We start from the raw sequence: 22,515 nt of genomic DNA, 5'->3' as shown, positions 1-22,515 counted from the left end.
TGGATATCTCTCCCCCTCTGTTCTCGTGTAGAACCCACTCCTGTTCTGAAGTCAGTTGCCTCCCTACGGAACCCAGAGCCCACGGCCTCCGCAGACGCCCCGGCGGCCAACCCAGAGTCCCCCGTCAAGAAGAAAAAAGGCTGGCCCAAGGGCAAGCCCCGCAAGCCCCTGCACTTGAGGAAATGGCCGGGCAGACCACCTGGCAGCTGGGCCAACCAGAACGCGGGGGACACCAGTCTGACCACCTCAGGGGACCCTCCTCCCCCCAAGATCAAGATGAAGCCGGGCCGCAAGCCCCGGAGCTGGTACCTACAGCGGGCCCAGGAGGAGGCCAAGAGGCAGGAGGCAGAGAGACCGAGGCTGGGTCTGGGAGGGGGGCAGCAGCTAGACAAGCCCCCCCAGCAGCTAGAGGACCGAGCCTGCAAGAGGTCCTCCAGAGCCGCAGCTACTGACAACGACAAACGCAAAGACTCTGATGAAGAGGACGACTACCCTCCCAAGCCCGTGGAGCAGAAGATCCCCAAGAGGCGGGGGCGACCGCCCAAAAACCCATCTCTGCTACAACAACCCGTCCCTAAGCCGCTCCCTGTCTCGGAGGAGGAGGAGGAGGAGGAGGAGACAGAGAGGGGCTGGGTAGAGGACAAACCCAGCCATCCACCGACCTGCTCCCTGCTCTCCCCGTCTTCTACCGGAGGCCCCAGTGCCCCCCAGCCCAGCAGGCCAGACAAAAACAGAGACATGGCTGACAGGGAGGATGAGGAAGATGAGGAGAGGGAGGATGAGGAGTGTGCGAGCCTGGGCAGCAGCAGCAGGACGACAGTGGCAATGCCAGGCTCGGGGAGCAGACGCAGCGACGACCATGATGCAGACGACGAAGGAGACGGTCACCTGGAGGACAAGAGCAACAGCAAGAAGAGGAAGAGCCAGGACTCTGAGGCGGAGGAAGAGCCTGCCTCCCCCGCCGGCTCTCCGCCCGTCAAAGAGGAACCCCAGGGCGGGGAAGGTTTTTTAGACATGCAGGGAAGCGTGCAGGCCAGAGACTCCTATGTCAGCAAGCAAGAGGAGGAGGACGACGAAGAGGCGGAGGAGGAGCTGCAGGAGGTGAAGTGTCGGCCGCTGGACGCAGCACAGGACGAGAGGAGGCGGCAGCGAGAGGCGGAGGAGTCAGCAGCGGCAGCTGCGGCGGTGGAGACCGTGACAACCATCTCAGTCCCCTCCGAGCCCCAAGAGCTGCAGCCGCTGCACCCCGAGGACAAAGCTGTCACGGTGCTGATGGAGCCCCAGCACCCCCACCAGCACCCACACCCCCACCAGCACCCCGACTCCTTCAAGGAGGAGCTGAGCCACCACCACGGGTCCCATCACGGCCAGCACCACCACAACAACGAGCTGGACCTGGAGACGGTGCAGGCGGTCCAGTCTCTGACCCAGGGAGAGGCCCAGGACGAGGAGCCAGAGAGCCACGGGGTCTCCCACGGAGCCTACCAGGACTGTGAAGAGACGCTGGCAGCCTGCCGCACCCTGCAGAGCTACAGCCACGCCGGCGAGGCCGAGGAGGAGGCTACCCACCTGGCCCTGGTGGAGGAGTGTGGATCCTCCCAACACAGCAGCCCCCTGCCCCATACCAACCCCCCCATAACCCCCTTACCCAGCCAGTCGGTCCGCTCCGTCAACAGCCCAGCAGGCGTGACCCCAGGAGGGGTGATGGAGTCTGGGCTGGGGCAGCAGAGAGAGGGCACGCCAGGCCCTACTGGGGGAACAGGGGGAGGGGTGTACACCCAGATCACCCCTGAGCACCCCAGCTCTCTGTCAGCCCCGTCCCAGCAGAACATGGAGACCAGTCCCATGATGGACGTGCCGTCGGTGTCGGACCACTCCCAGCAGGTGGTGGACAGTGGATTCAGTGACCTGGGTAGCATCGAGAGCACCACGGAGAACTATGACAATCCCAGCAGCTACGATTCCACCATGGGCAGCGGGGGAGGAAACAACAGCGGTAACCATGCGGTCACCTCGGCCTCTTCCTCGTCGTCGGCGGGCTCTTCCTCTAACTCGGCCACGCCCTCCTCACAGGGCAACAGCTGCTCCTTTGTCCCGGCGCCTGGCCTCACGTCTCCCAGCGGCGCCGTGACGTCACAGCTCGCCATGGGCAGCTGCAGCCTCATCCAACAGACCGGGCCAGGGCCCAATAATGGTCCGGGAGCCAACATGGGTGGCAACAACAGTGTGTCCCAGCCTCCGCTGCCACCCCGTCCGCCGTCTGCCAACACCCACCAAGGCATCAAGTCCCCTCAGAGCTTTGTGAACGAGAGGCCGCCCAGCGCCAGCCAGCAGTCCCAGAAAAAAGTGCAGCAGCCCCCTCAGCAGCAGCAGGCTCCCAACCCCCAGCCCTCGGCCCCTCCAAACCCCCACCCGCCCCAGCAGCAGCAGCCCCTGTCCCAGTGCAGTATGGGGAACGGCTTTGGCTCCACACCAATGATCATGGAGATCCCTGAGAGTGCCTCCCAGGGTGGGGGCCGCAGCCTGTACGAACGGATGGGCCAGGACTTTGGTGCAGGGGGTTACCCCCAGCCCTCGGCCACGTTCAGCCTGGCTAAGCTGCAGCAGCTCACCAACACCATCATGGACCCCCACGCCATGCCCTACTCGCACTCGGCCTCTGTCACGTCATACGCCACCAGTGTTTCTCTGTCTAACCCCGGTCTGGCCCAGCTCTCCCCCTCCCCACACCCTCCCTTAACCCAGGGCCAGGCCACCATGAGCCCCCCTCCCCAAATGAGCTCTGGCTCCATGAACCTGGGCTCCCTGCAGCTGCAGTGCAACATGCCAACCGGCAACATCGGCCTGCCTCCCCCGCCCCACACCCAGAGGCTGCAGGGCCAGATGGCCACAGTGAAGGGCCACATCGCCATCCGCTCCAAGGCCCAGCTGGCCCCTGCTCCCTCCCCGCACCAGCAGCAGCTGTACGGCCGCAGCTCTGGGTCCGTGGCCATGCAGGGCTCGCCCCGTACTTTGGCCGTGCAGCGCAGCATGATGCCCAACCTCATGCCCACGCCGGCCGGTTACAACACCATGAACATGAACCAGCTGAACGCCATGTCGGCCGGCTACCGCATGCCACAGCCTATGATGAACAGCGGTTACCACGGGAACCCCCCTTACATGAACCAGCCCGCCCAGTACCCCATGCAGATGCAGATGGGCATGATGGGGGGGCAGGGGTACCCGCAGCAGCCTATGCAGCCCAATCACCACGGCAACATGATGTACACGGGCCCCACCCACCACAGCTACGCCGGCGTCCCCAAACAGTCGCCTTACATGAGCAGATGAGTAGAGAACCCCACAGCAACGCCGCCGCTCTCGAGAGATGGGAGGGACACACTCCGACCTGGCACTCTGATGTAGGGAGGGACTCTGCTGTTGCCTCTCTACTGTATTACTTGGTGTTGAATCCACCCTCCCCAAAGCCAGAGCGAGCATAAAGGGAGAGTGAGGGGAGACTATTTTCAATGTTTTGTATGTGTCATTTTGTTCCATTCAGTTGGATTCATCCCCCAAGCTGGCTGTGTAGGGAGTACGCTGGCGTGATGCATAACGTGTAACTAAACCTCTGGTACTGTATGGCAGACTGCGCTAGTCTAGTCAGACCTACACGACACGCTCCTCTCTGGCACAGTTTCTACGCTAACGGAAGGCTCCCCTCCACTGTTTACTGGGAGGAGAGTGGAGGGGGAGAAGGAAGAAGATGGACTTTGGAGGACCTTACATTGTCAAAACTGAGAAAGGAAAAACAAAGTGGTTAACTAAATATATTAAACCATGCACACAATATTGTAATTGACATAGGAAGCCTTAACTTGGAAAGAAGAGACTGATTATAATTGTAGATGGACTTTTCTTTCAATATATTTGAATACGTTCGTTGTTTTTATTTTGACAACCGTTGAAAACAACTCGTGTGCAGTCCAACCTCTCTGTGCTTTGGTCTTGAAGTATGGCATACTGAAATGGTGGTACACCCTCTAGCTCCGACGCACACACACACACGCGCACAACCCTCTCCATTGCCACTTGGTGAGCCGGGGCACTTCAGTCTCAGAGTTGGGATACACGGGTCCTCAGTGTCACAACGTAGTGTCAGGAGTCTGTCTTCCTGGTAGGAGGGTGTGTATCAGGAGAGGGAAATCAGTAAACCAGTAGTGTTCTCGGCACCACCCAGGATGCTGTAGCTGTTTGTTCTGGAATGTTTAGATTGTAAATATTCTGCTACTTCCTGTCGATTCACAGTCCAGCATTGTCAGTCAGTGAGCCAGCTAGTCTCCCCTCAGTGGCAGACAGAAGACATTGCAGCACTTACATATTTTGGGGGGGTCACACTCTACAGAAGGCTATTATTAGGCCTTTTTACCCAGTTGATGGTGTATGTCTGTCATCGCCATGCAGTTTACCTTCCAGGGAACGAGAGATGAGGTCTGCCAGGTGGAGTAACTCACTGCTTTAAGGAAAACCAGCTGTTGGAAATTAGCTGAGCCACTTCATTAAGTGTTAGTAACCCACAAACAGAGGTCAAGGCATCCTCTCTAAACACTGTTTTCTGTTAAAACGAGTTCATCTGTGCAAGTCTGCAGTGCACTTCCATTGACTAGTAGAGATGTCTGCGCTCTATGGACCATCGGCATACGGAGAGGTGGCCAATGCCAAATACTGTGCATTGTGTACGCCTTGCCCCCCCCCCCCCCCCCCCCCCCCCCACACAGACATCTGGATGGTCACTGTGTTAGGATGGGAAGGGTGGTGGAGGAATTGACCCAGTTGTCTCAATGTTCCAGTATTCAAAGTCAAAATGAGGATACTTTTCTTACAGACCTGACATTTTCATATATTATTTGTTTTTTTTTCTCTTTTTTATTTTCTCTGAATTTTATCAGACTGGGCAGCTTTCTTTTATGACACAAGCTGACTCTTTTTGACTTTAGAAAACCTATTGTAGAGAATGTTTTTTCTATAATATAAAAAAGAAAAATTCTGACATTGATATTGGTACTGTCATTTTTTTCAATTCTGTTTCAGGAAAAAAACGATACATATTTTTTAGCTCGACTCTTGAGGTAATATTATTAAGAAATTCAAAACAAAAAAAATTAACTCACTTTTAGTGAATTTAAGATGCCTTTTAACCTCTCCATTCCATCTCATCTCTAGAGTTTTCTATCTTTGTGTAGTATATTAATGCTATTTTAAAACAAAAGGAAAAAACATATCTGAAGGCCACTTAGCCGTTCTTTTGTTTCAATTTCTTTTGTTGTATGTGTGTATAGGACGACTTCCTTGCGTTTTAAGAGGCATGTAAAAATGAGCTCAGTATATTTGTCTGTTTATATCGCTTCCCTTTTTGTATCCTTTGTAATTGTACATGGTGCATTGTGAGCTAAGAGAGTACAAGAGAGAGAGGTGGGGCTGGCTGGGTGCATAACGATGGTTGATAGCGCCCTGCTGCCTCTCTCTACTTTGTCCCTGTATGTATTTCCATTTATTTGTTTGTTTTTCTTTCTTAGCAAGTACTTTCAAAGAACTCTGTACATTTTAACATAAAACAAAAATAAATTATGTTGAGCCATGTATGTCATGTTATTTCTTGATCTATTGTTTGGACTTTTAATAATTGCTGCTCCTTGGCAGTGATATTTTCTCACTTTAACCAGAAATTCATTAATTTCAATTCTTATTTGTGCTTCTTTGCTAATAGAAAGCCTGTAAACATTGCTATGTGAAGCTGGCTCATACTGAACAAAAATATAAATGCAACATACAACAATTTCACTGAGTTACAGTTCATATAAGGAAATAAGTCAATTAGGCCCTAATCTATGAATTTCACATGACTGGGCCAATCAGAATGAGTTTTTCCCCACAAAAGGGATTTATTACAGACAGAAATACTCAATGTCCAGTTGGCTGGTCTCAGACAATCCTGCAGGTGAAGAAGCCGGATGTGGAAGTCCTGGGCTGGCATGGTTACGTGTGGTCTGCAGTTGTGAGGCCGGTCGGACGTACTCCAAATTCTCTAAAATGACGTTGGAGTTGGTTTATTGTCAGGGTTGGGAAGTAACGGATTACAAATAAACGGTAACTGATCCGTTACTTTACCAGCAAAAAAAACAAAACGAAAGTTAAATTTGTTCCACCTGAGCAAGCCTGACCACTATAATGACACACCAAATGTGTTTGATGGATCGTGGGAAAAGAGCAGGAATAGACTTTATATATGTTTACTTACCCTACATTACTCATCTCTTATGTATATACTGTACGCTATACCATCTACTGCATCTTGCCATCTGATGTAATTCAATGTATCACTAGCCACTTTAAACAATGCCACTTTAATGTTCTCATACCCTACATTGCTCATCTCATATGTATATACTGTACTCTATACCATCTACTGCATCTTGCCTATGTCGTTCGGCCATCACTCTTTTATATATTTTTATGTACATATTTACATTTAAGTAATTTAGCAGACGCTCTTATCCAGAGCGACTTACATGAATTACATATTCGTATTCATTCCTTTACACTTGTGTGTATAAGGTAGTTGTTGTGAAACTGTTAGGTTATATTACTTGTTAGATATTACTGCATGATCGGAACTAGAAGCACAAGCATTTCGCTACATTTGCATTAACACCTGCGTATGTGACCAATAAATTTGATTTGATTTGTAGACTACAATACAAGCTATGTCTTCCAATGGTGTGACTGCTGTCAGCATCCAAAGATTTTCCAATTTGAATAAACGCTTGGAGGTAAGGATGAGAGCAGTGGTGTACAGTCGTGGCCAAAAGGTTTGAGAATGACACAAATATTAATTTTCACAAAGTCTGCTGTCTCAGTTTGTATGATGGCAATTTGCATATACTCCAGAATGTTATGAAGAGTGCAATTAATTGCAATTCATCTGATCAAAGTCCCTCTTTGCCATGCAAATGAACTGAATCCCCCAAAAACATTTCCACTGCATTTAATTTGTAAGTCGCTCTGGATAAGAGCGTCTGCTAAATGACTTAAATGTAAATGTAAATTTCAGCCCTGCCACAAAAGGACCAGCTGACATCATGTCAGTGATTATCTCATTAACACAGGTGTGAGTGTTGACGAGGACAAGGCTGGAAATCACTCTTGTCATGCTGATTGAGTTCGAATAACAGACTGGAAGCTTCAAAAGGAGGGTGGTGCTTGGAATCATTGTTCTTCCTCTGTCGACCATGATTACCAGCAAGGAAACACGTGCTGTCATCATTGCTTTGCACAAAAAGGGCTTCACAGGCAAGGATATTGCTGCCAGTAAGATTGCACCTAAAAAAAAAAAACATTTATTGGATCAGGGCGCCCAAGAAAGTCCAGCAAGCGCCAGGACCGTCTCCTAAAGTTGATTCAGCTGCGGGATCGGGGCACCACCAGTAGAGCTTGCTCAGGAATGGCAGCAGGCAGGTGTGAGTGCATCTGCATGCACAGTGAGGCGAAGACTTGGAGGATGGCCTGGTGTCAAGAAGGGCAGCAAAGAAGCCACTTCTCTCCAAGAAAAACATCAGGGACAGACTGATTCTGCAAAAGGTACAGGGATTGGACTGCTGAGGACTGGGGTAAAGTAATTTTCTCTGATAAATCCCCTTTCCGATTGTTTGGGGCATCCGGAAATAAGCTTGTCCGGAGAAGACAAGGTGAGCGCTACCATCAGTCCTGTGTCATGCCAACTGTAAAGCATCCTGAGACCATTCATGTGTGGGGTTGCTTCTCAGCCAAGGGAGTGGGCTCACTCACAATTTTGCCAAAGAACACAGCCATGAATAAAGAATGGTACCAACACATCCTCCGAGAGCAACTTCTCCCAACCATCCAAGAACAGTTTGGTGACGAACAATGCCTTTTCCAGCATGATGGAGCACCTTGCCATAAGGCAAAAGTTATAACTAAGTGGCTCGGGGAACAAAATATCAATATTTTGGGTCCATGGCCAGGAAACTCCCCAGACCTTAATCCCATTGAGAACTTGTGGTCAATCCTCAAGAGGCGGGTGGACAAACAAAAACCCACAAATTCTGACAAACTCCAAGCATTGATTGTGCAAGAATGGGCTGCCATCAGTCAGGATGTGGCCCAGAAGTTAATTGACAGCATGCCAGGGCGGATTGCAGAGGTCTTGAAAAAGAAGGGTCAACACTGCAAATATTGACTCTTTGCATCAACTTCATGTAATTGTCAATAAAAGCCTTTGACACTTATGAAATGCTTGTAATTATACTTCAGTATTCCATAGTAACATCTAACAAAAATATCTAAAGACACTGAAGCAGCAAACTTTGTGGAAATGAATGTGTCATTCAAAAATGTTGGCCCCAACTGTAGTCTACGGCGATACGGATATCACTTATTATTGATATCTACATAGCGCATTGATGCGAATCACACTGCTGCTCTCATTTAGCTATTTGTGCCTTACGGATTGTGGTTGTGGATGGCTGTTCACAAATCTAAATGTGTATTTGAACCCAATAATGGTTGAATTCAAGAAGTTTAAGCTGCCTATCAATCATTGTTTTTGAAACCAGTGGACATTCAGTGAAATGCAAAGTGATGGGTTAGAAGAAGCCTACATAACCAACCCATAAAGTCAAATTTAACATCAATATATGTCCAGCTATGTAAACTTTAACACCGATTTATCCGGCATTACATGACGTTCAATTGGTAACATACATTTTTGTCTTCTAATGCCTCTTAAGGGGAAAGTCATCTAAAAGTAACTGAATGTAATCAGATTACGTTACTGAGTTAGGGTAATCAAAAAGTTGAGTTACTGATTACAATTTGACAGGTAACTAGTAACTAACTGATTACATTTAGAAAGTAACCTACCCAACCCTGTTTATGGTAGAGAAATTAACGTTCAATTCTCTAGCAACAGCTCTGGTGGACATTCCTGCAGTCAGCCTGCCAATTGCACTCTCCTTCAAAACTTGACATCTGTGGTATTGGGTTGTGTGAAAAAACTGCACATTTTAGAGTGGCCTTTAATTGTCCCCAGCACAACGTGCAGCTGTGTAATGATCATGCTGTTTAATCAGCTTCCTGATATGCCACACCTGTCTTGGAGAGACTACAGAAAGATAGGGACGGTGTTGATCAATCTGGTTTGTTTAAGAGACATCTGGATACTGTGTATCAGGATTTTGTGGCCATTTACACAGATGGTTCAAAAGATCCAAGGACAGGAAGTACTGGGTCAGCATTTGTAGTGCAGGAATGTGGGGTGGAAGTCAGGACATGTAGTATAGATCATCTGGCTGTATATACAGTGGAGCTGATGGCCACACTGTTGGCCTTGCAGTGGGTGGAGGAAGTCCAGCCAGTAGTTATTTGCTCTGATTCATGTGCAGTGTTAATGAGTCTCCAGTCCTTTAGGTCACGTGGTAGACAAGACCTGCTTCGTGAGGTGCTACAAGCCCATGGCAGGATTAGACAGATGGCTATACAGATCAGATTTACTTGGGTCCCAGCCCATGTGGGGGTGGAGGGGAACGAGGCAGTTGATGTACTGGCGAAACAAGCACTTAGAAGTGGCGATGTTGATGTTGTAGTTTCAATGAGCAAGGCAGAGGCAAAAAGCCTGATATGGACAGTGATGTTGCAGAGATGGCAGGAGCAGTGGAATAGAGATACTAAGAGCAGGCATTTATTTCAAGTACAGAGGGAAGTTGGGGAGGCTATTTTATAAGATTAAGGGTGGGACACAGCCAGTTGAATAAGTCCTTAAATGTGATAGGAAATCATCCAATAGGAAAGTGTGATTATTGCCAGGAAACAGACCTTGGAGCATGTATTGCTACAGTGTGGGCAGTATCAGAGGGAAAGAGAGAGGCTGAGATCTAGTATGAGGGAGAAGGAGATACAGGAAATTAGTATAAAGAGTATATTGAGTAGAACATCATTAGACAGTCTCAAATATTTTGTTATCTTTTTTAAGAGCAACAGGGCTGGCAGGTAGGATTTAGTGGCGCAGTGGTCTAAGGCACTGCATCTCAGTGCTAGAGGCATCACTACAGACACCCTGGTTCATATCCAGGCTGTATCATAACTGGCCGTGGTTGGGAGTCCCATAGGGTGGCGATAAACACCACCGAAGAAGAAGCCACACCTGTCAGGTGGATGTATTATCTTGGCAAAGGAGAAATGCTCACTAACAGGGATGTAAATACATTTGTGCACAACATTTGAGAGAAATAATCTTTTTTTGTGTATATGAAACATTTCTGGGATCTTTTATTTCAGCTCATGTAACATGGGACCAACACTTTACATGTTAGGCTCCCGAGTGGTGCAGTGATCTAAGACACTGCATCTCAGTGCAAGAGGCATCACTGCAGTACCTGGTTTGAATCCAGGCTGCATCACATCCAGGCGGGCGTGATTGGGAGTCCTATAGGGCGGCGCACAATTGGCCCAGCGTCATCCGAGTTTGTCGGGGGTAGGCCGTCATTGTAAATAATAATTTGTTCTTAACTGACTTGCCTAGTTAAATAAAAAAAAGTTGCGTTTATATTTTTGTTCAGTATAAGAGTGGATCAGAAGCTAGTCCGTGACTGCAAAAGGTCAGACTGATTGCAAATACATATTTGGCTTACATTTAAGGGATCCATTTGAAGAAAATTGCCAATCACCCCCATAAACAGCTATCTACTTGATAAGACATCTTCAATATGAGTGAGTCCATTATCCAATTAATCATATTTACAGACTCACATATGGAAAACACTATCAAAGGGACCAATTGTATTCTGATTTAACAGTAGGCCTATTTGTCTCCGTTTCACATACAGTATGTAAGTGCCAATTATGGAAATTATATATACGTGTATATTCAGATAGCCTACACATTAAAAATATATATATATTTTACCCCTCACCGGGGGCTATGGTGTTGATAGATTTGATACATGGTGGTTTCAATGTAACCAGGTAAATTATTTTCCATTACATTCTATTCATTGGAAATATATCTATTTTGTATCCACAAAATGTATCCACAAAATGAAATCTGATATGATCCGTGGACGATGTCTTGACACAAAATGTCAGACACGACGGTGCCGTTTAGCCAATCAAGGTGCATGTTCAGCCTGTGTTTATTGGGCGTTGTCCAATTACAATTGAGTTCCGAGTAGTACTGGCAGGCACGAACCTCCGCACTATGGACCAATCACTATTTGGGAGAGGAGGGCATTCTTGCTTTTTTTCGTCTCCGATTGGTCCTGTCTGGTGTCAGATTTCTCGTGATTCAAGCCAGCTAACTGAGAACAAGCGACGGCCTTCTCTAATCTTTCATTGAAAAAAGGCGAAGGCGAGACGAAAACACCAATAGATTGACACCGGTAAGTAATTACAAGTTATAAATATAAGGAATAGCACTAAAATATTGAGCGCAAGCCATGAATAATTCCGTTTTCATCATCGCTGTATGCCGGCGCTCGCCTGCTGTCACAAGACAACGGCGAGGAGGGGATGTTGTAAGAATACAGAGGCAGGCCTATCTTCCAGTAAAATACCATATATTACCATAATCTGTAGTCATCTTATTTCACGGGTTCGTGTGCATACCTACTGATATTACGGCCGCCCACAGCGGAACCTGATAGCCCAGCCGAATATTTAATGAAATGGTGTCGCCTGTGACCTGTCCTATCCCTTTCTCCACAAGTTACATTGTCACTCATCATATATTGAGAGTACCACAAGCGCTGTTTAACTCAGATTTATATTGTATTCCAACTGCATGGATGGTTTAGCTAAAATCGTTTTAGAGTCGCTAGCTAAATATTTGTTATTTTTCTTTCTCACCCTCCAGCCAGAATGATCCACAGCTTGTTCCTCGTGAACTCCTCGGGGGACATTTTCCTGGAGAAGCACTGGAAGAGCGTTGTCAGCCGCTCCGTGTGCGACTACTTTTTCGAGGCGCAAGAGCGCGCCAGCGAGCCGGAGAACGTGCCCCCAGTCATCCCGACCCCCCACCACTACCTAATCAGTGTGCTAAGGCACCGCATTTACTTTGTGGCTGTTATCCAGAGCGAGGTGCCGCCGCTCTTTGTCATTGAGTTCTTACACAGGGTGGTTGATACATTCCAGGTTTGTACTTGACATACTTACTTTTCGTCCATTCACTTTCACATGTTCAGGTTGTTAATCACCGTGGTGCGTTCCTAAATTCACTCTGGAGTGCCATGAGCGCTCTATGTGCTCTGGGCGTTTATAAATTCAGAGAGTTGTCAGATTGTCTGTTTGTAAATTCAGAGCCTTTTGCACTTGACACTTTTTTTTTCAATTTTCGCCTAAAATGACATTCCCAAATCTACCTGAAGCAAGGATATGCATATTCTTGATACCATTTGAAAGGAAACACTTGTGGAAGGAAACACTTGTGGAAATGTGAAATTAATGTAGTAGACTATAACACATTAGATCTGGTAAAAGATAATACAAACAAAAAAAAACATGTTTTTTCTAATTTTTTTGTTTTTGTTAATCATCTTTGAAATGCAAGAGAAAGGCCATACATTGGGATAGGATTCTAGGTGTAATTTAGATGTTGTCCACAAGATGGCAGCAGTGTGTGTGCAGAAAGTTTTTTTTGGGGGGGCAAACTGTAGAACCAAGCAGTGGGGTCAAACTGTAGAACCCAGTTCCTACATTTAAATATAAAAATCAATTTTATCAAGCAAAACTATTTCATTTTATCTCTGGGACCCTCAGGATGACAAATCAGAGCAGGAATGTAAGTACATTATTTAACTTCAGAGGTGAATGTTTAAAACCAGTTGTTTTGTTGTTGTGCACTATCCTCAAACAATGGCATGGTCTTTTTTTTTCTCAAATAGCTACTGTAAATTGGATGCTGCAGTTAGATTAACAAGAATTTACATTTTCTGCCCATACTAGACATATCTATGTCCCGGAATTAGCTGTTTACAACGTCATTCTAGTCGCATTATCGCATATTAAGCAACAACTCTCCCGGGTTAGGGACACCGATCCCGTAGAGGTTTACTGACTAAAGTTAGCTATCTACTTCCAGACATAAATGAGAGAACAGCTCACTCTGACCAATTCTCTCACCCTAGCAGAGCTGGTTAGGCTGTTTTCATGTTATCCAGAGCTTTGGTGACAAACTGTGCTGCTGGCAACAATTGAATTACGCTTTTTGCCGACGTTTACTGACACCGGACATGTATTCAACGGGTGTTGAGCGTTCGTAAATGCATCAGTTATTCTGCGCTCTGGCACACTCAAATGAGTGCTTTTGAAATTGGAGTAGATGGTCAGAGGGAATTTACAAATGCACCCTAAGTCTACCTTGCAATGTAATCTATCTGTTTCTTTGAGTTACTGATTGTCTTATTGTTAAGTTACCAAGTGTTACTTTTTTAAATGTTGTAAGTCATTTTGTTAAAAATCTCTTCTCACTCTCCATTCCCTCAACTGATCCCTCCCTCCCCTGGCCTCTCACTCCCTCCCTCCCTGTTGTCAGGACTACTTTGGAGTGTGCACGGAGGCAGCAATCAAGGACAATGTGGTGGTAGTATATGAGCTACTAGAGGAGATGCTGGACAATGGTTTCCCCCTGGCCACAGAGTCCAATATCCTCAAAGAGCTCATCAAGCCGCCCACCATCCTGCGCACAGTGGTCAACACCATCACAGGTACCTGAATATGACCAAGTTTGCCTCTGCACAGTCACTATGTCATCACTTTTATCCTGACCATAACAACCTAAACACCCTAGTATTACACAACGCAACTTGGAAAAACAACCAGGAAAAACTCAGGCCCCTAGTCATGACATATGTGTTCATCAATAGTTCTATTTATTTACAGATTATTGGCAGTGGGTGTTGGCTATGATATGTTTTTTGAACTTTGCATCTAGAACCATGTCACTGTACACAACTATCTGAATGTGTACATCCTGTTTGTGTGTCATTTATATTTGACTGTTCTGTTTGTAGGCAGCACCAATGTAGGGGAGCAGCTCCCTACTGGCCAGTTGTCTGTGGTGCCATGGCGACGCACTGGAGTGAAGTATACCAACAACGAGGCCTACTTTGATGTAGTGGAGGAGATTGATGCCATAATCGATAAATCAGGTATGGTAGGCATACTGCCCCATCATGCTCTCCTGTAAATCTATCCTGACCCAATAAATGTAACAAACACAGAATTTGACTTTCTGATTGACTCGTTCTCTTTCTCCATCTCTCTCTGTTTCTCTCACACACTGTTAGGCTCCACTATCACAGCAGAGATCCAAGGGGTGATTGATGCCTGTGTGAAACTGACAGGCATGCCTGACCTCACTCTCTCATTCATGGTGAGTCCTCTCTTTCTCTGTCTCTCTAGCCCAGGGGTGGGCAATCATTTTGTCTTCTTGAGGGCCACATCGCGACTTCAAAATTCAGTGGAGGCCCGCAGATATTTTTGGGGGGCCAATTTGTTTCGTCAAAAGCATTACGGGCCAGAAAAATTGCAGTTATTTTAAAATATAGGTCCATTATAATTGTTGCATGCTTTCTATCTGTACTGAGCAAAAATATATAAAATGCACCATGTAAAGTGTTGGTCCCATGTTTCATGAGCTGAAATAAAATATCCCAGAAAATTCCATGTGCACAAAAAGCTTATTTCTCTCAAATAAAAGGCCACTCTAAAATGTGCAGTTCTGTCACCCAACACAATGCCACAGATGTCTCAAGTTTAGGGACCGTGCAATTGGCATGCTGACTGCAGGAATGTCCACCAGAGCTGTTCCCAGATAATTGAATGGTCATTTTTCTACCATAAGCCCCCTCGAACATAATTTTAGAGAATTTGGCAGTACATCCAACCGACCTCACAACCGCAGACCACGTGTAACCACGCCAGCCCAGGACCTCCACATCCGGCTTCTTCACCTGCGGGATTGTCTGAGACCAGCCACCCGGACAGCTGATGAAACTGAGTATTTCTGTCTGTAAGAAATCCCTTTTTGTGGGGAAAAGCTCATTCTGATTAGCCGGGCCTGGCTCCCAAGTGGGTGGGCCTATGCCCTCCCAGTCCTACCCATGGCAGCGCCCCCGCCCAGTCATGTGAAATCCATAGATCAGGGCCTAATGAATTGATTTCAGTTGACTGATTTCCTTATATGAACTGTAACTGAGTAAAATTGTTGCGTTTTTGTTCAGTATAATTTAAGACATTCAAGAGTGTTTTTATTTATTTTTTTACCACAAATAATAAATACATTTGTCTCTACACTCCATAATTTGGGATTTTGTAATGATTTATGAGGTGACAGTACAGAATGTCACCTTTTTTTGTAGGGCTATTTTCATACCTGTTTTACCATTTTAGAAATGAATGCACTTTGTATCTAGTCCCCATTTGAAGGTGTCATAAGTATTTGGACAAATTCACTTATTTTTTAGAACTTTTTGGATGTGTTGTGCCCAATAGAAATGAATGGTAAATGATATGTCATTTTGTAGTCACTTTTATTGTAAATACGAATAGAATATCTTAGACCACTGCGCCACTCAGGAGGCCCAAGGCACTGCATCGCAGTGCTTGAGGAGTCACTGCAGACCCGGGTTTGATCCCGGGCTGTATCGCAGCCAGCCACGGCCAGGAGACCCATGATGTGGCGCACAATTGGCGCATGGCTCTCGACCTTCGCCTCTCCTGAGTCCGTACGGGAGTTGCAGCGATGGGACAAGACTGTAACTATCAATTTGGATGTCAATGTAAAAAAATAAACATTTCATTAGAATATATTTCTGAACACTTTACATTAATGTGGATGCTACCATGATTACGGATAATTCTGAATGAATCATGTATAATGATCAGTGGAAAGTACAGATGCACAAATATACTACATGACAAAATGCTTGTTGAACATCTCATTCCAAAATCATGGACATTAATATGGAGTTGGTCCCCCCCTTTTGCTGCTATGACAGCCTCCACTCTTCTGGGAAGGCTTTCCACTAGATGCGGAGACTTGCTTCCATTCAGCCACAATAGCATTAGTGAGGTTGGGCACTGATGTTGAGCGATTAGGCCAGGCTCACAGTCAGCATTCCAATTCGATTCGTCTGTCAGACTGCCAGATGGTGAAGCGTGATTCATCACTCCAGAGAACACGTTTCTACTGCTCCAGAGTCCAATGGAGGCAAGCTTTACACCACTCCAGCCGACGCATGGTGATCTTCGGCTTGTGTGCGGTTGCTCGGAAATGGAAGCCAATTTCATGAAGCTCCCGACGAACAGTTACTGTGCTGGCGTTGCTTCCAGAGGCAGTTTGGAACCCAGTAGTGAGTGTTGCAACCGAGGACAGACAATTTTTATGCGCTTCAGCACTCGGTGGTCCCGTTCTGTGACCTTGTGTGGCCTACCTCTTTGCAGCTGAGCCGTTGTTGCTCCTAGACTTTCACACTTCACAATAACAGCACACACAGTTGACTGCGGCAGCTCTAGCAGGGCAGTAATTTTAAGAACTGACTTGTTGGAAAGGTGGCATCCTATGACAGTGGCACATTGAATGTCATTGAGCTCTCCAGTAAGGCAATTCTACTGCCAATGTTTGTCTATGAAGGTTGCATGGCTGTGTGCTTGATTTTTATACTTTTGTATATATAGTGTATCATGTCCCTAAAACCTCCTACCATTGCCAACCAATAACTGCAGAGGTTAGCATTTTTTTTGGGGGGGGGGGGTGTATTTATTCCTCTTTCTCACTCGTAGTTATTCAGGATTTGTTCATGAATATCTGTAGTCATGGTAGCATCCATATTAATGTAGAAGTCAAAATAAATTCTCAGAGGAGTGTGAATGTATGTACGGTACCAGTCAAAAGTTTGGGGAGACCTACTAATTCAAGGGTTTTTCTTTATTTTGACTATTTTCTACATTGTAGAATAATAGTGAAGACATCAAAACTATGAAATAACACATGGAATCATGTAGTAACCAAAAAACTGTTAAACAAATCAAAATAGATTTCAGATTCTTCAAAGTAGCCACCCTTTGCCTTGATGACAGCTTTGCACACTCTTGGCATTCTCTCAACCAGCTTCATGAGAAATGCTTTTCCAACAGTCTTGAAGGAGTTCCCACATATGCTGAATAATGAGTACGTGTGTCCAAACTTTTGACTGGTACTATATATTTATTTTATATTATTTTTTTATTATACATTTTTTACTCAAACCTCCCGCTGGACAGATTGAATGGGCTGGCGAGCCGGATCCGCTCTAGCAAATCGTTTATCTCCAATCCTGTCCCCTGCAAATAGCCGATCACTCTCTGCCTCTCCGTATGAAATGCTGAAGTTAACTGTGTCAAACTGTGTCAAAATGGTCCTATCTGTTTCTGTCACTCCCACTCTCTTTCTCTCTGTCTTGATACCCCTGTTTGATCCTGTCACAGAACCCTCGTCTGCTGGATGATGTGAGCTTCCACCCGTGTGTGAGGTTCAAGCGCTGGGAAGCGGAGAGGATTCTCTCCTTCATCCCCCCAGATGGAAACTTCCGGCTGCTCTCCTACCATGTCAGCTCCCAGAAGTCAGTAGCTCTGTTCTCCTCTAGTCTTCTGCTCTGTTTTCTCAGGCTTTACACTGGCTTTACAGTATTATACCACATACAGTGCCTTAAAAAAGTATTTGTCCCGTTTCTGATTTTCTCTAATTATGCATATATTTTTTTATACTGGATGTTATCAGATCTTCAACCTAATGTTAGGTAAAGGGAACCTAAGTTTACAAATAACAAAACAAAGATGCTTATTTAATTAACAAAGTTATGCAAAATCCAATTCCCTTGTGAAAAAGTTTGCCCCTTACACTCAACAACTGGTTGTGCCACCTTAAGCTGCAATGACTGCAATCAAATGCCTCCTGTTGTAGTTGATCAGTCTCTCACATCGCTGTGGAGGACTTTTGGCCCACTCTTGTCGCTGAGTTAACTTCTTTAACTCATTGACATTTGTGGGTTTTCAAGCATGAACAGCTCGTTTCAAGTCCTGCCACATCATCTCAGTTGGGATTATGTCTTCATGTGTTGCTTTTGAACCATTTTCATGTTGACTTGATTGTGTGTTTTGGATCATTGTCTTACTGCATGACCCATTTGTTCTTCCACACCGATCTCAACAAACCATTTCTGTATGGACCTCGCTTCGTGCACGGGGGCAAGTCATGTTGTTGCAACAAAGTTGGAGGCACAGAACCGTCTAGAATGTCATTGTATGCTGTAGCGTTAAGATTTCCCTTCACTGGAACTAAGGGGCCTAACCCGAAACATGAAAAACATCCCCAGACCATTATTCCTCCTCCACCAAACTTTACTGTTGGCACTATGCATTCGAACAGGTAGCATTCTCCTGGCATCCACCAAACCCAGATTCGTCCATCGGACTGCCAGATGGTGAAGTGTTTCCACTGCTCCAGAGTCCAATAGCGGCGAGCTTTACACTACTCCAGCTGACGCTTGGCATTGCGCATGGTGATCTTATGCTTATGTGCGGCTGCACGGCCATGGAAACCCATTTCATGAAGCTCCCGTTGAACAGTTATTGTGCTGATGTTGCTTCCAGAGGCAGTTTGGATCTCGGTAGTGAGTGTTGCAACCGAGGATAGATGATTTTTACGTGTTTCAGTACTCGGCGGTCCCATTCTGTGAGCTTGTGTGGCCTACCACTTTGCGGCTGAGCCGTTGTTGCTCCTAGACGTTGTTGCTCCTAGACGTTTCCACTACACAATAACAGCACTTAAAGTTGACCATGGCAGCTCTAGCAGGGCATACATTTGTCAAACTGACTTGTTGGAAATTTGGCATCCTTTGACAGTGCCACATTGAAAGTTTCTGATGTTTTTCAGTATGGGCCATTCTACTGCCAATGTTTGTCTATGGAGATTGCATTGCTGTTTCCTCGATTTTATACACCTGTCAGCAACTGGTGTGGCAGAAATAGACAAATCCACTAATTTGAAGGGGTGACCACATACTCTGTCGTGCATGTCTTTAAGGCATAACACACACATCTGCTTGCTTCCCAGTTTGTGAATGTTTACTTTTTCTTGTCATTGTCTTTAATTTTAGTCTCCACCCATTAAGGTCAGCAAGGTATTTCAAAGTAAATTGACATTGTAGTTGTGACTCGACCCAAAACTAGAGTTGTTTTAAAGTGTTAGCTAGATGAAGACCTGTGTTTGGTTGAATGTTACATGAATAATTAAATGGATGTTTTTATTCTCAAAACATCCATTTGACAAAGCATTAGATGTAAGTAGTATAGTTGTAGGAATGTAGTGCAGTACTGTACGTGTCTTGGTAAAGATTGGATCGTTATCCCTTCTGGTTTTGCTTGGGAAAACCCAGGCATGATATTTGGCACCAACGCCAGTATGACCCTGACATTTACATTTGTATATCCACATTTTTTTAGTAAGAAATTTCACATTTTTAAAAGTTGTAATAACAAACGGACATCTGAGCAGCAAATGATTCACTTGTTTTATTTAGTACTAGTCACTCACACACTTTGTTCAGTGTGCTCTGTAATTTTTTTGTCTCGGTGTCTGCCCTACCTGTGTTCTTCTGACATGCTGTGTCTGCCCCTCAGTCTGGTGGCCATCCCAGTGTACGTCAAGCACAACATCACGTTCAGGGAGGGTAGTTCTCAGGGCCGCTTTGAGCTGACCCTGGGCCCCAAGCAGACCATGGGGAAGGGAGTAGAGGCTGTTCTGGTCAGCAGCCAGCTGCCCCGCGGTGTTCTCAACACCAACCTCAACCCCACCCAGGGGACACACACCTTCGACCCCGTCACTAAGGTAAGGTGGTGGGGAAGGGAGTGCAGGTATGCGTGCGTGTGTGGAGATATGGATTTATCCGACCAGTTTGTGGTGTATGCTGTACACTTACATAAGGTTATGCAGTCATACATTCCGTGGGATGGTTGATTTCTCCCCCCACCCACCTCTGTGTATTCATAATTATACCCTTCTCCCTATGTGTGGTAATAACAGTGTGAGGATATTGTGTTGTCCCTATGCAGCTCCTGTCGTGGGACGTGGGTAAGATCAACCCTCAGAAGCTGCCTAGTCTAAAGGGCTCTATGAGCCTGCAGGCAGGGGCCTCCAAGCCAGACGAGAACCCCACCATCAACATCCAATTCAAGATCCAACAGTCGGCCCTCTCTGGTAAAACACACACACACACAGACAGGTAGCTTCGAGGTTAGAGTGTTGGGCCAGTAACCAAAAGGTTGCTGGTTCGAATACTGGAGCTGACAAGGTAAAAAATAATTTGCTGTGCCCTTGAGCAAGGCACTTAATCCTAATTGCTCCGGGTGGCTGTACAATGGTGACACTGGCCGTGATCCCACTCCCCGCAGGTGTCTCAGTGGGAGTTTGTATATGCAACAAACACAATTGTGTAATGTATTTTTTTTGTTTAACAGGACGAATATAAGCACCCCCTGTATTATTAGTATTTTACACACACTTTTATCATAATTGGTTATTATACTCTAGAGTAGAAGTTGCCACTTAGCAGCTGATTTAGTATCAGTTTACTTGGCCCATAATCATTTCAGGGAGTAAATAAATATCTAACCCTAGGGAAGATGAATAAGATCTGATATCTACTAACTCCATATTACAAAGCATGCTCAGCAGACAATCACATGACATCCACACAGCTCATTCACAGTGACACCTTTTCACATTTAGATGGAAACAAGATACTCAATCTCTATTTAATCTATCTGATCCTCAGAGAGGTTTGTATCTGTTTCCAAAAGGGATTTACATGTATCTTACGACCCTTGCAGTGACCAAATCAACGTTTTATATGACTTTCTGTAGAAATACATTTTGAATAGCAATGTGACACCTTTTTGTCCTTTTTCATTTCCTTGTTCTTCTCTAGGACTGAAGGTGAATCGGTTGGATATGTACGGGGAGAAGTACAAACCATTCAAAGGCATCAAGTACATGACCAAAGCTGGCAAATTCCAGGTCCGGACATAGAGGCTTGGCTCGCCACTCTCTGGCCTCTGCACCACAACCACTACTATACAACAGATAGGAGGTGGTTTCAGAAGGGGGGGGGGGGCTGCTATGGTACATTCCCTGTGTAAATGCATTTCAGGATTTATCCTCACAAACTGTGGGCTCCGCTCTCTAACTGGACTACTACGGAATGTATGACACGACACAAAACCCCGTTTTTAATGGAGTTGTTTGCACAGTCAAATGTGTTAAGAGGTTACCAGTCAACGTAGCTACGGCTTTTGTAGCAGGCCTAAAATGGGCATCTCTGTTGTCATTTCTGGTTCTCTTTCCAAGCTCTTTGCTATCCTTTGAGTTCCTCTTGTGAGTGAGAATGGCAGGCAAAACGGTTAATGTGCTTCCCTCAGATGTGTAACTACTGTCTACTGCTAGTACCCCCCTTTTCTCGTGCTTCAATCCATTCCTTATAATCAACATTTCCCAGAGTTACTTCTGGTCAGGTCACATGGCCAGGAAAAGCTCCTGGCGCTACTTCTATTACATTCCTATGTTATTCCTCAGTCCCCTTGGTATTTTCTACCCTCACTTATTCCAAAACTCCCTGTTTCCTGAATTTTTCTTCTCAGTCCTCCCAACCATATTTCTGGATTTGTCTGCCTGTCTGTCATCAACACTGAAGTCAACACATTAGAGTTTTGAGAATGTGACATGAAATCCCTTGCCCTGAATTATGCACAACCATATTCATTGTTCTCTCAACAGTTAATACTGTATGTATAACCATGTCCTTCCATATCAAATCTAACGGTTGTATTATGCGGGTGATATGTTACTTCTTTTCTCTCTTTATATCATGTAAGGTGTCATGTTGAGCACTTTGCTGTGGCCTACCTGAAGATTTGTCCACCTGAATCCCTCTTGATTACCTTTTTTTTTTTAAATGATTATTTATTGACCAATGATTGATCAGGGACTGAATCCTGATCCAAGCACAATCCTATACTGTATAGGCCTATTATATAATGCAGCACAGATTTATCTTTATTACTCTATAGTGAATTCTCTTTGTAGGTATGTTCTCTATACTGACTGACATACTACAGTTTGACGATAACGGTGGGTTACCCTATCAAGAATGTTAAAGGTTTGCGTTTGTGTTTACAGCTTTTGTTTGTGTGTCTGTCCAAATGACTTCAAACTGAGTTTTACAATGGTATGATATTAAAGATTTAAGAATTGATATGATATACCCTGAATTATCGGATTAATTTTGGTCCTCTCAGTTAGTGGATACTTTAACTACTACAATGTAGTCGGTGTAGATCTGGTTGTTACCAACTTAAAGAGCCATGTGTTTCTACATGTCTGTAACTTCAAACACATTTCTGTCATGATAGCGTGAGTATTATGAG

The 22,515-nt window shown here is 45.5% G+C and overlaps 2 protein-coding genes across 4 annotated transcripts in view; both read left to right on the top strand.

Annotated features, from left to right (window-relative positions):
• The window catches only part of LOC106585100 (histone acetyltransferase KAT6A), a 35,132-nt gene extending 29,508 nt beyond the window's left edge, over positions 1-5,624 (top strand). For all 3 annotated transcript variants that reach the window (XM_082968486.1, XM_014170935.3, XM_082968487.1), the window contains exon 17: positions 32-5,624. In XM_082968486.1, the coding sequence (XP_082824612.1) occupies positions 32-3,333 (3,302 nt within the window). In that variant the 3' untranslated portion in view covers positions 3,334-5,624. The remainder of the gene's footprint in view (positions 1-31) is intronic.
• Positions 5,625-11,314: 5,690 nt separating this feature from the next.
• ap3m2 (adaptor related protein complex 3 subunit mu 2) lies at positions 11,315-22,350 on the top strand. The gene is made up of 9 exons (XM_014170941.3): positions 11,315-11,435; positions 11,909-12,186; positions 13,586-13,757; positions 14,064-14,201; positions 14,340-14,425; positions 17,521-17,654; positions 19,714-19,921; positions 20,146-20,290; positions 21,021-22,350. Exons 2-9 carry the CDS (start codon positions 11,914-11,916, stop codon positions 21,119-21,121), a joined length of 1,257 nt encoding a protein of 418 aa, XP_014026416.1. The 5' UTR covers positions 11,315-11,435; positions 11,909-11,913; the 3' UTR covers positions 21,122-22,350.
• Positions 22,351-22,515: the final 165 nt, after the last annotated feature.

This window comes from Salmo salar, chromosome 24 (genome assembly GCF_965601325.2).
Source record: "Salmo salar chromosome 24, fSalSal1, whole genome shotgun sequence".
Classification (NCBI taxonomy): Eukaryota; Metazoa; Chordata; class Actinopteri; order Salmoniformes; family Salmonidae; genus Salmo; species Salmo salar.
Note: the sequence above shows the minus strand (reverse complement) of the source record. Positions and strands in the feature narration are given on the sequence as shown.

Bases quoted from the DNA above. Each gene is read 5' to 3' on its own strand.
- ap3m2 (XM_014170941.3), top strand. From the start codon at position 11,914: ATGATCCACAGCTTGTTCCTCGTGAACTCCTCGGGGGACATTTTCCTG. The intron at 12,187-13,585 runs GTTTGTACTTGA...CCCTGTTGTCAG, and splicing joins GGGTGGTTGATACATTCCAG to GACTACTTTGGAGTGTGCAC. The intron at 14,202-14,339 runs GTATGGTAGGCA...ACACACTGTTAG, and splicing joins TGCCATAATCGATAAATCAG to GCTCCACTATCACAGCAGAG.